This window comes from Manis javanica, chromosome 3 (assembly GCF_040802235.1).
Source record: "Manis javanica isolate MJ-LG chromosome 3, MJ_LKY, whole genome shotgun sequence".
Classification (NCBI taxonomy): domain Eukaryota; kingdom Metazoa; phylum Chordata; class Mammalia; order Pholidota; family Manidae; genus Manis; species Manis javanica.
In genome coordinates this window covers 28,629,095-28,644,874 of record NC_133158.1, presented here as the reverse complement: position 1 = coordinate 28,644,874, position 15,780 = coordinate 28,629,095, and the positions used below count along the sequence as shown (strand labels likewise).

Here is a 15,780-nt window from a genome sequence, read left to right as displayed (position 1 = left end):
TGCATTTAGTGATCAATATAATCGATCAGTTTTTCCTTAAAGAAATGTTTGCTTGTATGAAAGTCCTAAAACAGAGCCAGTCTTCAGTCCTCCATCCCCTGATGTAGCCCTTTCACAGCTTGGCTTGGGGAAGGAGCCCCCGAGATTCTGGGAGGGGGTTCTGCTCAGCTGCAGTGCCCTTGGCCATTCAGCGAGGCTGGCCGGGGACTGGGTCTGTTACACTGACTGTTGTTCCTCACCTCCATGCTGCTTCGACAGTAAACGGTCCCCTGGATTGCAAAGTGATAGCAGAGACTCTTCGGAGCGATGCCTGACATCACCGACTGTTCATGATCTACATAGAAATTCTGCTTGTTGTAAATGATAGGCATCTTTTTCTTTTTGCTTGTATTTTCCCTGACTCTCAAACACTTACAAACCTGCCAGGCAAAGATGCCAGGGACTAACCGGGCAAGTAAGACATGTCAGTTTGACTCTGAGAGAAAGGGCTGAGCATTTTCTTGTTGACACCAGAATTCTAAAATTAGGCAATCACAGGTGAAAAGTACTTGGATCAGGTGAAAGCCTGTGGTCGCATCCTTGAATATTTAACTTAGCTTTTCTGCTGTTGAGCAACATTGAGATGGCAATGAATCTGCACACTGCTTCCCTTTGGGTGTCAATCGGGAAAACCGTCCCTTCCACTGACTCTAGGGTTCTGCCAGGAGGCGTGGATGACAATCAGGTTGTCACCTTGCCTGCTTTTCAAGAGGTATGTACAACTGTAGAATCAAAAAATACAGAGCATTGTAAATAGTGTCTGAAAAGAAGGGAGAAGGAAAAACATTTCTGGAATATGGGGTTTTTTTTTTTTTGTTCACACTGTTTCTTGCCCTTCCCCACAATGTAAACTATGCTTTACTAGATGCTACAAAAGAAATGGGCCCCTGTGTGCTGGGAGAGAGCCTTATGCTGTTTTCACAATCGGGGGAGTAGCAGACAAATGCTGTCCTTCTCTACAGGCAGTTCTTGCTCTGTGCTGCTTCCCCAGGCCTGGCCCAGCACTGAGCAGGCGACCCTGTGGTGACGGCCACGGTCTGTATTTCTGCTGTGCAGCCTGGTGGCCACCAGCTACATGTGCACACCGAGCACTTGGAATGTGGCTTGTGCAACTGAGGAACAAATTCTTACATTTTACTTAATTCTAATTAACTTACATTTAAATAGCCACATGTAGCTAGTGGCTACTGTGTGAACTGAGCAGCTGTGGCACAGCGGTGACGGTCATGAGAACAGTAACAGCTCAGTATTTAGCATTACCTTATATACCAAGAAGTGTGTTAAGCATTTTGTAGATGAGAGAAACCTATGTGCTCGGAGTAAAGAATGTGCCCACACCATTGTCCAGAGCAGGGCAAACGGGTTAGTGCCCGGGAGGAGGGGCTCCAGCACCCCCTCGTCCCCCTTGCAGCTGGCCACTTCTCCCTAAGATCACAGTATGTTTATTAACAGCACCAGTCATTCAAACAGTGGATATCCTGACCATTCTACCTGACTGGGCAGAAAAGCATCCATGCAGATTTAAAAGCAGTGATATCTTTGAGAATGTCAGGGTTAATTAAATTCAGAGTTGACCTACTGAGCAGCTTGGAATGGCTCACTTCACCTGCAGAAGGCCACGACCTATGCCCTCTGAGTTCAGGAGCAAAGAAATACTAACCCTGCTTCTCATCTGGTGTTGTCATGGAGACACAGCCTTAAACAAAGATGGTGCTGTGTTTCCAGGCTGCAGTAACAGAGCTCCACAATTAGCTTCATCTTTATTTAGTCTGCAGCAGCATCTGGAAGAGTCTGTTGAGAGACGCCCTTGAAGTAGCTTCTCACAGTGCTAGCAGACAGCTGGAGATGACTTCCTAGGGACGTGGTGGATGCTGTTTGTGTGATGAACCTAAGTAATTTTTTTTAAGACAATCAGACATTTTAATATCCTGGAAAACACTCTGCTGTGTAAGTGATCGCCTTCACATCAACACCATATTGCATGTGTTGATTATCAGGCAGAGTTAAAAAAAAAAAAAAAAAGAAGAAAAAGTTCCCAGACCTAGATGTGCATCAGAATCCATGGGGAAGCTTGTTAAATACAGGTGACATTTTAATGAGCACCAAGTTAGGGATGAAAGGATTAGACTGAAGTATGAACTGAAAGCATTTCAAAAGATTCCTTCTCGGCAAATTTTTTGCCATAACAGGATTTTAAAATTGATCCTTGGTAGTCCCTTAAATATCTGAGTACTAACAGACAGGAATAATTTAATGTAAGCATTGCCAATATATTGAATGAATAAATGCCTGAAGTCAGGAAATATGTGTTGTGTTATGAAATTGAATGAAAGCTAAGTGTGTTTAAATGTTTCCCAGGCAGCTCCTTTGATAGAGCAATGAAATTTTGGCTTTAAGGCACCATTGCTTCAACAACAGTCAATACTAAATGGGTTGAAGACGAGGCAGGAGATGTACTGATATTTCAATCTGAAAAAATCCTGCAACTTTGTCCAGACAAAAATCAGATGCAGATGGATTACTTGACACTCTCAAGCTTTATTGTGTGTGGTATACAGACAGAGACTGGGTACAGAGATCACAGGGGAGAGGATCAGATTGGAATCTCCGAATTCTTTCCTAGAGGAAACAGAAACAGAAAAACTCCAGTTAATTTTAGGTGACATCGTAATGACAGTGAAGAGCTACTGTGTGAAACTGAAAGGGCTTTGCTTTTATGTAGTCCTTATAACTGCCAGATGAGGTTGTAATTTACACATGAGGAAACTGAGGCACAGAGCTGTGACCCTTTCTAAGAGCCAGCATTTTTGCCTGCTTGGCAGAAATGATAGATGCTCACGTGTTGATCTCCTGGTTTGCTTTCTGTTCCTTCATACGGGAGTCGGGTAGGAGCCCCCATCGATGTGCTGGCTTTGCTTCTTGACCCAGGAGAGACTGAGAATCTGGCGCCCGGGGGAGGCTGTTTCCTCAGGGCTCCTGCACAGCAGAGTGCAGAAGGGGTCTGTTCCCCTTGGGTGGCACTGATGTCTTTCCAGACTAAAGCCCCTAGAAAAAGTCCTAACGGGCCAAGGTCTCAAGTCTTCCTTAGTGTGATTTCTCCTCATTTTGTAGTCATGAGAGGACATTACTGGTAGGGGTGAGGATCCCCCAAAACTAAGCTTGTCCTGGAAACTGGACCAGGGCTCTTCCATTCATTAAGTTCACTGAAGGGCTGGGTAGCAAAGCGACCTCAGGACACCTAGGAGGAGGCCAGACGTACTTGCCTGGACGGTCGCCTGACTGTGTGTCAGTGCTGATGGTCAGCCGTGGCTGCGCTTTCCACCTGAACAGAAACAACAGCTCAAGTCTCAGTCTAGATATTGGCAAACCATGGGAAATTAAAATGCAAATGAAATTTGCAAACATGACAAAAACACGGGAAAGAGGAATTAAGTTCCTCAAATGAAAATCTAGCATTTTTCATGCTAGCCCAGGGAGGCTGCTTTATCGAATTTTCAGCTAACACAGACGGTAATGACCCTGGCGGCTGGTTTCTCTATAGAGCTCCCTCAAAGGGAGGAGCAGGTGATGGAGCTGTGGTAGGAATTAACTTTTCCCATCTTTGTGCCTGGAAAGTTCTGTCTTTTAATGCTAACAAATCCTTTTCGGAGTTCAATTCCTTTGCTCAGGTCCCCATGCCAAACTCCGTCAGCTTCCACAGAGCCAGTCTGCCCATGGCCAGCAGTAGACGACGACTTGTGGTTTTAACTCTCAACAGGCTGGATTGTTAGTCAGTGGATTTCAACGAATTCTTAAGAGAGAAGCATTTTCCCTCTACAAGGCTATGCTGAGGCAAGAACTGCTCTCTTTAATTTTTCAGATCGTCAAAAGAATTCAAGAGTAGGTGAAATTACATCAAATCATCTTATCATATGTACCACCATATAGGGGGAAAAAGAAAAAAAAAGGAAGAGGAGGGTATGTTTCATTTCAAAATGGCCCTGACATCAGATTATGATTTCTGCCTTGAAGCTCTGCAGGGCCTGTATCGCATCTTCAGGAGGCTGAGGGCTTGTAGAATCAACTGATAAACAAGCAGTAAATGTGGATCAGAGAGATGATGTGGAATCTTTTAGTCCGTTGTATTTAATTTCAGAAAAGTTGATTAGAAAGGACTCTGGCCAGAAGACCCGAGTTCCGGCACAGAGTGTGCTGTCACTGGGAAGTTGCTTCCCTGCTCTGAGCCTCAGTTTCCTCATACGTTAAGTGGGGACAGTGACGATTGGGGGTTAGTTGAGCACCTGGTGAGTCGGTGACCACAGGGATGATATGGCAGAGACATTACTGTCATCATCACTGATGTTGTTATCATCAATTTTTCTGTAAAGTGCCCTACTAGACCCTTCGAGGACTGAGATGAATGCGATTAGCTGTCCAGGGCTGTTTCTGTATTTGACATAAGCTTAATAGCTACCAAACTTCAAAGTATCAGTGAAGGTCTCTGAGAGGTTTTGCTGGTTGATTTTGTTGTACGGTCCCAGCCACAAATGGAAACCAAATGTGTTTTCACAAAGATGAAGGGTCTCTGTCATAGCCTGTCACTCAAGACACAGCCCAGAACTATTATTTGTACTTAAAATGCCCTTCAGCTTGCCAGCCAACCTGGAGTAGTCATTAAACCTAATGACATGGAGTGTGCCAGGTGTCAGGTGCTCCGAGCCCATGCCTGACAGCAGCCTTGCTGAGTGACCGGTGGCCCTCTCTGTCCGTCTCACCAGCTGGAAGACTATTATTAGTGGCTCCTCAAAAGACCACAGTGACCCATCTCCAAAACAGAGCTGTTGTTGCCTGCCTTCGTGGGCAATCTAGATGCCATCCCTTCCAACTCTGATGGTTTATGGTAAACAAAAAGTGTAACCACAAAAAAAGGAGACAGGAAATTCAGTTAAAATAGGAAGATAAGCTGCGGCTACCAATGCCCCCTAATATAGACACAGCCCTTTTAAAGGAGGGCTTTGCTGTCCATGATTCTGCTGCCTCTCCATGGCATCCCGTCAAGGAAAGCTCGCTTCCATCTTAGACAAGAGGAAACCGAAGAGCAGATAGACTGTGACTTATCCAACATTACAGAGGCCCACGAGATGAAAGGCTTATGCTGCCCCGAGTATCAGAGCCAGGATCCAAACCTTGGTCCAGTTTTCCTTATTCTTGGCCAGAGAAAAGAAACAGCGCACACAAGGTCAAAACCAACACTTACAAAAAGTGGAATTGCTGGATCATGTCAGGTTCTTCTGAGTGTTGGGGTCAGTGCAGCAAGGACAGGTTTGGGAGACATTTCCTCAGTCCTCTTAGAGCAAGCGGGGTCCTCAGAGGTTACTCTGAAAGAGGGCAGCAATATACAAGAAGTTCAAAAGTAATCTTACACTCAAAAGGAGAAAAAAAATGATGATATTCATGTGGATCATAAAGAGAAATAATGATTACCTTTGATTCCTAGAGAAAGCTAATTTAAAATGCATCCAAGTTCCATTGTACAGCCAAAAAAAAAAAAAAAAAATCTGCGAAGCTGAGTCATGTCCTTAGTAGGCAGAAACAAGAGTCATCATCTCTCCAGTCCTGAGAAGATGCTCATTCACAGTGATTGGGAGGAAGAAAGATTGCAGAGATTAACTGACCTTGGTTTAGGATACATGCTGTTTTCTTTTCAAATGCAAATGATACTCGGGGCCTACAAGACAAAATCTGTCCTGAATGCCAGTCTCTAAGAAAATGTACTTAATAATCAGGAAACCACCAAAATGATTATTTTTTTTACTAAATTAACCATTTGAAGCAAGTAATCAGGATCCATTTGCAGTGGTAACTTTGAAGTCCATGTGTCCTTTGAAAGAAAAATGGTCTAGACATCCAGAGTCCATAAAAAGAAACAAATAGACCTAAAACTTGGTTCATTTTATACCATGGGGTTAGCTCGTCAAAAGAGACATTAATTACAAACCAGAGACAGATGTAGGCCTGGCTAGTTTTAACAGTTGTACGTAAAAACTACAGTGTAGCTTTGAGACCTCTGACATTGGGTCAAACTTTGCCTTTAGTCTTTGTAACTGTAGAGGTTTCATCTGGAAGAATACGATTCCCCTTCCTGAGGCTGCAGGCTTGGTATTTTCTGACTATTAATAAATCACTGCTCACTAGTTAGATATGTAGCGTGAATGTATTACATTCTTGGTAAGGCTAGGAGCCTTGGTGTGTGAGGGGCTACACTCCATTCATTTCATGCTCATTTGCTGGGAACTGAGTATTTGCCAGGCTCTGTGCTGAAGGCACAGAGATGAGGCAACTCAGAACCTCTACACGCACACTGCTTCCCACGTGTCATCCCTGAAACTCTGTCTGAAAACACGATCCTTCAGCCTCACAGAGCTCCTTTCTAGTCTCCAGACAAAGCACATTTTTTGGTGCCCCTGGTCCTCTGTGCACGCTTGTTTCCTGTCTTGAATGACTTTTCTTTGTGGCTGCCCAGAGGCCTTCATCTTTTAAGACGAGCTCAAACAGAACCTTGTGGGTAATGCTGTCCACATGAAGCTTGCTGGTTCTTGGTACAGACCTTCCCTAAAAGGGCCTGTCACTGTGATTACAGTTGCATACTTTCAAGTCTTCAGACAGGTCTGGGCTCCCTGAGGGTATTGTCCACTTCTGTCCCCCATTCCTAGTCAGTTCGGGGCTGGCCCAGAGGAATGGTGCTCAACAAACATGATTTTGATTGACACAACTTAAGAATATACTCTTAGAGTTCACGAGTCCTGCCCAGACGGTAGTGTGACAGGCCTAAATGTAAGCCCTGTTACAGTTTTCACGACGTGGGACATGAGGTGTGTGCTGTTCTCATGCTAAGAAGGAATGCCAAGTACAGATCCCAGCCAAGTGCCCCTCCATCTCATTCTTTCAGTTGAACTAGTTACAGAACTAAGATGGCACAAATGAACTGTCTTTTAAGGATGCTGAGATATCAAAGCCTGACAAGAGAAATGATGCTATTTCACAGAGCTCCTAGGTAGAAATAAATATGCTGAAAAGATTTATAGCTGCATTTATTTCTAAGGTGATTCCATGTCAAGGTTCAGGTAACATATACACTCTGCTGGGCTATAGTCACAGTGGTTTGTAAAAATGTCCCTTAAAGTGATAGAGCCTCCAGTTAACTCAGAGATACCACACTGAAGGTCAGAGAGGAGGGAGTTTCAACATGCTACAGAAACTTGGGTCGCACAGTTCTAAAAAGGTTAAAAATGTGAAATAACCCCATCATAGTAATTATAAGAAATGAAATTATGATTTTTTAACAAAACCATTTAATACATTCATGAAATGTCAATAACTTAGAATCAGTGTTCTTGTTTAGCAGAATGTACCTTGTAAAAATGAGAGTCAGTGCTATTAAATGTCCATATTTTTTGCAAGGCTGAATTAAATTGTGAAAGTTTTTAGATCAGAATACCATCTTGTTGTGTGAAAATTTACCTCCTAACAAAACCACCTATTTCCCGACCTGTTGATGCTGCTAGATTAATGGTGAATGTGTTGCTTAGGGGCATTTTAAAAGAAATGTCATTCGATTGGTAACATTGCATTCAGACAAAAGATGCAGGCAGTGTCCACCGAGCTGAGGGCAGGTCTGGAGTGTTTGCAAAGGCGGCGCAGGTCTTTGGAGGCGGGAGATGGAATGCACGTTCACTCCAGGGGAGGGGCAGTTCTGTCTGAACTTGAACCAACCTCCTTTGACCCCCTGCCAGCGGGTGCTTCATCCGCTCTACACAGTTCGCCGGTGTTGGGGCATGGCGCCTGAACTTGAAGTTTTACTACAGTAAAGTATAAAAGTTGACTCCTGCATCTTTACATTTGTCTGTACTGCTTTGTTCCTCTGAAGACCGCCCCATAGAAATGACCCCAAGCGGTACTAAGCACCTCCCACTGGCATTGCTCTTCCACGCCTGCCGGTTTCATCCTGACCTGAGCCGGGGAAATCGCTTCCCTCTCTGACTGAATGTGACTTAGACCAACTTTCACCCTCAGTTATAGTTATGTTTTAAGTAGTTCTATAAGATGTTTATCAGTACTTTGTACAGTCAACTTTAAATTGGCAGAAAAGGCGGGCAGCAAGTCAAAGTCGTTCAAACAAAATAATCCTAGCAAAAAGTTTATTTCTAAACAGTACATCCTAAAAGTTTTTAACTGAAATATTGACTTATCACATTTTCATCTTGTGCCTTGAATCAAAAAAATCAACCCAAAATGGAGCTAAAGAGCATTTTTAATGGATTGAGAGTGAATCTATCATTTTCACTCTGGGAAAATCCCTTCCCTTTTATTTTCAGGCAGGCTCGTGTAAAAGGACTGTTAAAGGGATGAGCTGCAGTGTTTTGACAAGCACTTGTACTATAAAAACTTGAACTCTCACGGGAATATAGTTATATATTCACTGGGAGAAAAGAATGCCCTATTTAAAAACTAGGACAGATCATGTTGATATGGAAAAAGGAAATAACCATGTGAACAATATATCTGAAATTAAGACCACGTTGATGGCATCCATCTAAAATCAACAGGAAATGTAATTACTCTTTGAAAGTGCTCTTGTCCTGTCTTACAGTGTTAAATGGATAAAAAGAGAGTGAGAGAGTGGGATACCTGTGCTCAGAATGTCATTCCAAAAACAAAGATGGAAAGAAACACGGTGCTGATCGGACAATATTCCCATGTCTGCAACACGTGCAGGAGGGAGACCAGGACGCACTGCAAAGCCCTATCTCCCCTCCCATGATAGGGCCTCTCTGCTCACATACTCTCTCTAAAGATAGGTCTACGTCTCTCTGTTTTATAAGCACATTAGAAGGCTTAGAGGGAATCAGAGGCAACTTTTACTCAAAGCCACCACATGATTTTAATAATTCTCCTTGTTTTCTACAGTTTATTTTTCCCCAGTTTGGAGTGCCTCGACTCAGCTCGACAAGGTTGCTTGCCAAAGCAAGGCTTGTTTTCCACTATATTAAATATTGCTTCAGCTAAAACGGGAAGTAATAGCAACAGTCTTTCATGACATATATCCTTTAGTGAGAGCCCAAAGTACTACATAAGCATCAGTGGTCAGTCAGTATTCTTATTCAAGTCCACTTCCATGGCCAGTCCTATACCACACAGTTTTACCATTTCTTCTAAGCTCTTGCTTTGGATACCCTTGCTATTTATTCATTGGTAATTCTTAGGTTGGACTAATGTAGAAATTCATATTTAGACTCTGTGGTCTTCCATGGAAACTTTCCCTGCTCAGTGAAATGGCTAAAGTTGGTTCTGTGTTTCTCTAAGGCTGAACTATGGACCGCAAATCATCTTCAACACATTATGGAGCCCAGACAGCAAGCCCTTTCTATTTGCTGCCAAGAAGGAACCAAGATCATTTGGGGTTAAAGATGGTAGGGAAATTCTTTTTTTTTTTCCCTGAGGAAATACATTTCTGAGAATGTATTTAATTAATAAAAACAAGCCAGGACAGTCATTTTTATTCGGCTATAAAACATGTCCCTTCTCTCCCTGTTTTCTATATTGCGTTCTGAAACCACAATGTAAAAACGTTCATTTAAAAATAATCTCTCACCACTGGCCATGTCACAGGGTGACCTGCACCAGCCCTACCACTCTGGACTACTTGCTCAGGACAGACACATGCACACATGCACACACATGTTCCCTGAGGCGGGAGCCAGCCATGTGACCTGCACATGTTCCCTGAGGCGGGAGCTGGCCATGTGACCTGCAGAAGCTGTCTGCACAGTGCTTAGCAAACAGATTATCTTTGTTTTTTAAATTTTTTATTTAAGTAACCTTGATATATATGATCTTATGATGGTTTCACATGAACAACATTGTAGTTTCAACATTCACCCATATTACCAAGTCCTCACCACTCTCCCCCCATTGCAGTCACTGTCTGTCAGCCTTGTAAAATGCTGTAGAGTTATTACTTGCAAACAGATTTATCTTTGAAAAGGCATTCCATCATCTAAATAGATATACAGGTAATCAAGCACAGTTTTCATTTCTGATTCTCAGTGGAAACAACACACAAATAAATAAAAATCAGATTGTTTCTTACCTTTTGGAAAGCAGGCAAAAGCTATACTGTTGGTGGGATAGTGTACCAAGTGACAGACTTTTGTACACTCTTTCTTACTGGTGGTATACAGTCTACAGGAAAAGTAAATATATAGGTATGTATAAAATAAGTGTGCACACAATATCTCCCTTCATTTTTTTTTTTCTTTTGGAGAAGAGGCTGCGATAGAGGCCACAGACATAAAGTGCACTCTCAGTGAGTTCACTAGCCTTCGGTAGACCAGTTCACCGCAATTCAGGTACCTCTGAACATGAGAGTCCTGGTGCCTCTCGGTCTGAAGCAATTGGGCTTTGCGTGCTCAAGCTGGAGCCCTTGAGGAAACTACCCCCAGAATCATCTGTCTGTCTGGCCAGAGCATTCTTTCCTTCCTTCTGCCTCCCTTCCTCCTCAGCCTAGTGCAGTCATGCTGACCGGCCCTCAGGGTTAGTCCAGAACGATGAAACAACACAATGCTGAGCATGTTGGGGATCCCACAAATGAAGCAGCAAAACCAAACAGAAAACATAACAAATCAACACAGCGCGGCAGTGTGTCCCAAAAAGTTTTAAGCGTCGTCACTGGTGTTGGGTTTGGGGTTTCCTACCCACATGCATTTTCTATCAGTGTGAGTTTGTGTGTGTGTCTGTGTTTTTGCTTTTAAACCAAATACCTCCTGATGTTGACAGTTCAACTACTTGATGTATTAATTGGCTTCTTTGGAAACACACGAGTTAGTTTTTATTTGTATATTTTCCTTACAGTAGATGCAAAATGGTGGTAAAAGAAAAAAAAACATCAGAATATGAACTTAAATTTATAAATCTGATTTTGGGTTTTCTGTTTTACTGCTCCTCTAAAGTGTGCTTCACCATACAATATGCTCATGGGCTTAAACCAGCCTTTTATATAATATATATCCAGCCTTTATCTCGGTCTGTTAATCATTAGTCATATATCCCCTCCTTGAAGAAGGGGCTATGATCTAAGCTGTCCACCTGCCTGACACCTCTAGTGGCTACTGACCTTCCAGAGTAAACTACCTGTAAAGAGTCCAGGTACTTGAAGGCTTTCCCTGCACTGCTTGGGGGCACTGGCTTTGATAACGGATGGTGGTTTAGGGCAAAGATAGCTTAGGGCTGCTCATCACTGTGAACTGTGATCCTTTTCAAGGAGAGCTTCTGACCAGGGGATGGTCTAGAGCATCTTCTGGTTCTAAGCAGGCTGGGCAAGAAGACAGTACCCATCCTGATAAAGCCATGCTGCTTCAGTAATATCATCCAGCCAGCCAGAGAAGAGCCCTGGTGGCCATCCATAAGCCAAGTCCTCTTGTTTATCTGACATCTGTATGTTTGCCACAAACACATATGCCCAGTCAGCACTAGGAAGTTCACATGACATGCTGAATTCAGGCTGCAGGTGTGGGAACCAGAGCTTGAGGTGCCCTTCTTAGAAAGGAATATTGAGAAGGCATCACCATGGCCCCAGCTAATGCTAATCCAAAGTAGGTCAGGATCTTCTGATCCTCTAGGAACAGAAATCTTATTGGTATGAATCAAAAGTCAGTACGTAGCTGAGCTACACCCTGTGCACCCCATGCCTTTTTTCAGTCTGAGTGTGGAAACCCAGCATTGGCCCACCTTGAACATCTAATATGTTAGCGATGCACAGACACATTAACATTTTGAGAAGATTTACTTCTTGTTTATTCCATGCAGAAAAGTTTCCTTCCAATGGACTTTTAACTGCAGAAGCAGACTAATAGGGAAATTGAACTTCTTGGGGACAAATCTGGCAGGGCCGGGGCAGTTTTGATTCCTGCCCATAAGAAGCGAACAAGCAAGGTCGGTTTTCTGGGGACATGTAGTTGCGGGTTGGAGTGGATGAGCAGAAGCGTGCATGCACCAGATGGCAAACTGCAATGATGGAGTCGAGCTGTTAAAAATGAAAACACTGAAGATTGAAATACACTGAGACTAAGTATTCAGAGCAGCAGTGAATAACAGGACATCTCTGTTTCATTATTTACTTTGTAGCTCATACTATAAACTTTGTAGCTCACACCAGACTTTCTCTCCAATACCCTCCCTAAGAGACTCTGTATGGAATTTCCCCTTTGGAAAGACCACTTTTTCAAGTACATAGAATGTTTATTTATTTTTAACCAACAGCTTAATTTCAGCAAACAATTTGTGCTAGCAAAGTTCAGAAATTTCAGATAATTTGATCTATATTTGGTATTAAATAGAATACAGCAATAATGTTCATTCACATCAGAATAGTCTTGTTATTTATTTTCATTAAATTTTCCACTACAGCTGTTTCCCTACATATATGCATTTTTGCATTGCTAGGGACTGATTTTCCAAATGTAGTTTCCAAATATAATCCCAAATATCACTATTTCCACATTAGCAGCTCCTTTTAACATAACTATTTGTTTCGTCTCAAGGGTTTCATTCCTCTAAGGTGACCTGGTCCCAGACGAGCATCATTGCTAAAACTTTGAGAGGTATGGGCTCAGACTGAGTGTCCTAAAACCAAATCCTCGCCTACTAAGATACACTGATTTCTAGAGTTGAGTTGTCTGATACAGTAGCCGCAGACACAGATGGCTATTTAGATATGTTATTTAAAATGAAGTAAAGTTAAAAGTGTTTTTCCTCAGTTAAGCACCCCTGTTTCGAGTGCTAAATGGCCCCTGTGGCTAGAACACTTCCATCATCACAGAACTTTCTATTGGACAGATTTTGGATGAATAAGATCTTTTGATTCTTCTTTGGGACCTCTGAGAGCTGGGTCATCAGATACCCCAATGTTTGGAGGTACATGAATCTCCTCCTACAGTTCAGCAAATATCTAGTCAAATTATTTATGGTGTAGTAGGGAGTGTCTACATAAAATTGCTAAAGCAATTTAAAAAAATCTTTTGGATTGATTGTGAGACAAGAGCTGTTTGATGTCATTTTTTTCCGAAACTGTTTACCTTTACTCTTCGTAGACACGAAAACAAGAAAACCCAACCAAACTTTTTCAAGGGAAAGGCACTAAATGAATCCCAAATGGAATTATTGTCATGATTGACATAGGTAATGAGATATTTGAATTTTTCAGTTACTGGGATGAGGCCTCTACCTGAGCAGCCTTCTTTGAGCTCAGGATACTCCTTCGCAGCGACACAGCAAGCGACTATACATTCCACAGCACATTCAACTACGGAGCCTGCCACTGCGCATCATGATATCCCTTATATGCAGGCCGCATTACCGAATGAAGAAGCCAAAATGCCTGCTTTGGAATTACAGCATGCCACACATGTCGTCAGAAACAGAGCAGTAAAGAGAAATAAGCATGGATTTGGGAGTCAGACCTGCATTTCAGTCCAGCCTCTGCTAACTAGATGTGCGACTTTGGTAATGTCACTTCATCTTGCTAAACCTAAGTTTCTTCGGTAAAATGAGCATAATAATCCTCATTCCACATAGGCATTATGAGGAGGAAGAGGTCTTCTGCCCAAAGAATTCTGCATAATGCCTATTTCAAAGGGTAGTGGATGGAGCATATATTAGTAGTAATGTTAGGGTTACTTTTAGCATTTTATCATATCCCAACAGCCTCTGCAGGGGACAGAATCTAATCCTTAAAGGTTAGCAATAGGAGAAATGTTTGAGAGTAATTATTTTTAAGGAGTGTAGTATTGGATCAGTTGTCTAAAATCAAAACTTCTAATTTTGCCACTTTGTCAATACATACAGACTTTGTACCACAGTTTCTGCTTGTTGATTTTGAGCATGTCTAGTTAAATGTGTGTATGGGTGTGTGTGTGTGTGTGTGAGAGAGAGTATATAGATATAGAAGGAAAACTTACTGTACTTTCTGTAGGATAAGGGTACTGTGAAATGAAAATCTGACAGAAGGTCCTAGAATAAAATGCTACAAAAGTATAAATACACAGGTGTATTTATCAGTAAAGGGTACACATATACATAGATGCGTAAATACGGTCATGGAAATACATTTGTTTGGGAATCAGTCCCACCTGCCTCAGTGTGTTCAGAATGCCTTTAACTGTACTGTCACATCTATGTAACCAGTCACACTGAAATGTAGTTTTAGGCAAAGCTTTCTGCCTTAAGGAATGGAAGGACATGAACATGTAATTTATAAACTATTTCCTAGATGTGTGATATGTCACATGTGATGACATAGATGGTGTTATCTCCATTTTGTACATGAAGATGCTGAGCTAAGAAGAGCTGTAAAGGGCCCTGTTCTTTTACATAGTGGTGTCTGTATGTCCACCTTCTTTGGGGTCATTTACGGGGGTGACGAAAGCCTGCAGAGGCTGTAGACGTACCATGCAGCGTATCAAACCTGACATCTCGTCCTTAACCCTATTTCTCATATTCTGTCTTCCACGGGGTAAGACCCTTCCACCAAGTGTGGCTGCATCTTTTTCCCACACGGGGATGTTGTCAGCATGGTGGTGTCTGGGTCTGTGCGCTTGGATGGAAGTTCGCCAACTCTACTCGGTATTCTATGTATTCTTATTTCTGAAACCCTTGCTTAGTAAAGAATCATAACTTTGTCTACATTCCTTTTCCAGTGGAAAGAAGTTAGGCTTCTTCCAAAGTTCTTAAATACTCCAATTCCATTCCTATTGCTAGAGTTCTACCAGGTGTTGAAGTTTCCTGAACAGGAGGTGGTCCCGCTGTCAGGCAGGGAGCAGGTGGCTCACCCCCCAGCCAGCCTGTGCATGTCAGCTGGAGGAGTTGGTACCAAGGGATTGGAAGCAATGGAAGGGGCAGGTTTCACACTTCAGAAGCAGAGCCTCTAAAAGCTTTTTTCCCAACAGGGAGCAAAAAGAAAACGATGGCAAGAATGAGGCAAACTCTTAAAAGCAAAAGTAAGCATTTCCCAAGGCCACCCATCCATCAGACAGAAATGGTCAGAGTATTTCTCTTAAGAAAGGCAAGCTCACACCGCATTTCCCAGTGCTCCTCAGTGCTGGGCACCAAGAGGGAAGGAAGGTAAAGTTACTTACTGTTTGGGTCTACGTTTTCACAGAGCTCTGTCTTGGCCTCACCGTTGGGTCTGTCACTGGGTTTGTGTGACAGCCGCGATGACATGGTGGCTGCTGTGACTACCGCCTTGAAGCTTCGCTTCCGTTTCTGGACATTGAGTTCAGGGTGGAAAATGATGATGTACACTTTCGGCATGTATAGCATCCCCAGAGCCACTGACGCACTTAGGTTCATGGAGATTGTAAGCGTGGTAGTTTGTATGTAGAGCTAGGAGACACAACACACAAGGCACTATTACAAATAAAATGACTGCAAGGGAGTTTGATCACTTAACATGATGTCAAGAATGACTGTAGCTAAGGGACAAAGCAGAGCAATCTCCGGGCCTTCTGATTAACAACAACAAAAAAATTTTTATATATAGAAGGCAGAATGACTCTGCACATTTATTGGAGAAATTGCACATATATTAACTGATTGGATATCACTGGGAGAATCCGTGCGCATACTTCCCTGGGGAAGTCTTCCACATGGAAGTTCAGGGGAGACCTTGAATCAGATTGCAGGTACCTCTGGTCAGAATAGCAACAG

At 42.7% G+C, this 15,780-nt stretch overlaps 1 protein-coding gene and 2 long non-coding RNA genes across 9 annotated transcripts in view; 1 reads left to right on the top strand and 2 right to left on the bottom strand.

Moving 5' to 3' along the window:
* GRM7 (glutamate metabotropic receptor 7) overlaps positions 1–15,780 on the bottom strand; it is a 933,157-nt gene that overhangs the window by 27,828 nt on the left and 889,549 nt on the right. Inside the window, exons 9-10 of one of the 4 annotated variants that reach the window (XM_037019391.2) lie at positions 15,210–15,456; positions 10,169–10,260 (exon numbers count right to left, since the gene is read on the bottom strand). In XM_037019391.2, the coding sequence (XP_036875286.1) occupies positions 10,190–10,260; positions 15,210–15,456 (318 nt within the window). In that variant the 3' untranslated portion in view covers positions 10,169–10,189. Of the gene's footprint in view, positions 1–10,168; positions 10,261–11,706; positions 12,101–15,209; positions 15,457–15,780 lie in introns of those variants that run through there. The other 3 variants (XM_073230966.1, XM_073230965.1, XM_037019392.2) reach the window with 3 other exon arrangements.
* LOC140848323 (uncharacterized) overlaps positions 1–15,780 on the top strand; it is a 271,710-nt gene that overhangs the window by 211,832 nt on the left and 44,098 nt on the right. Inside the window, exon 5 of one of the 4 annotated variants that reach the window (XR_012128985.1) lies at positions 9,382–9,854. The exons of the other annotated variants lie outside the window; for them this stretch is intronic. This is a non-coding gene — a long non-coding RNA (uncharacterized lncRNA). Of the gene's footprint in view, positions 1–9,381; positions 9,855–15,780 lie in introns of those variants that run through there. 4 annotated transcript variants of the gene reach the window in all.
* On the bottom strand, positions 2,561–8,149 carry LOC118972584 (uncharacterized). The gene is made up of 3 exons (XR_005061613.2): positions 5,503–8,149; positions 5,276–5,396; positions 2,561–2,658 (listed from the first exon to the last, which is right to left on the bottom strand). It is a non-coding gene; the product is annotated as an uncharacterized lncRNA (long non-coding RNA).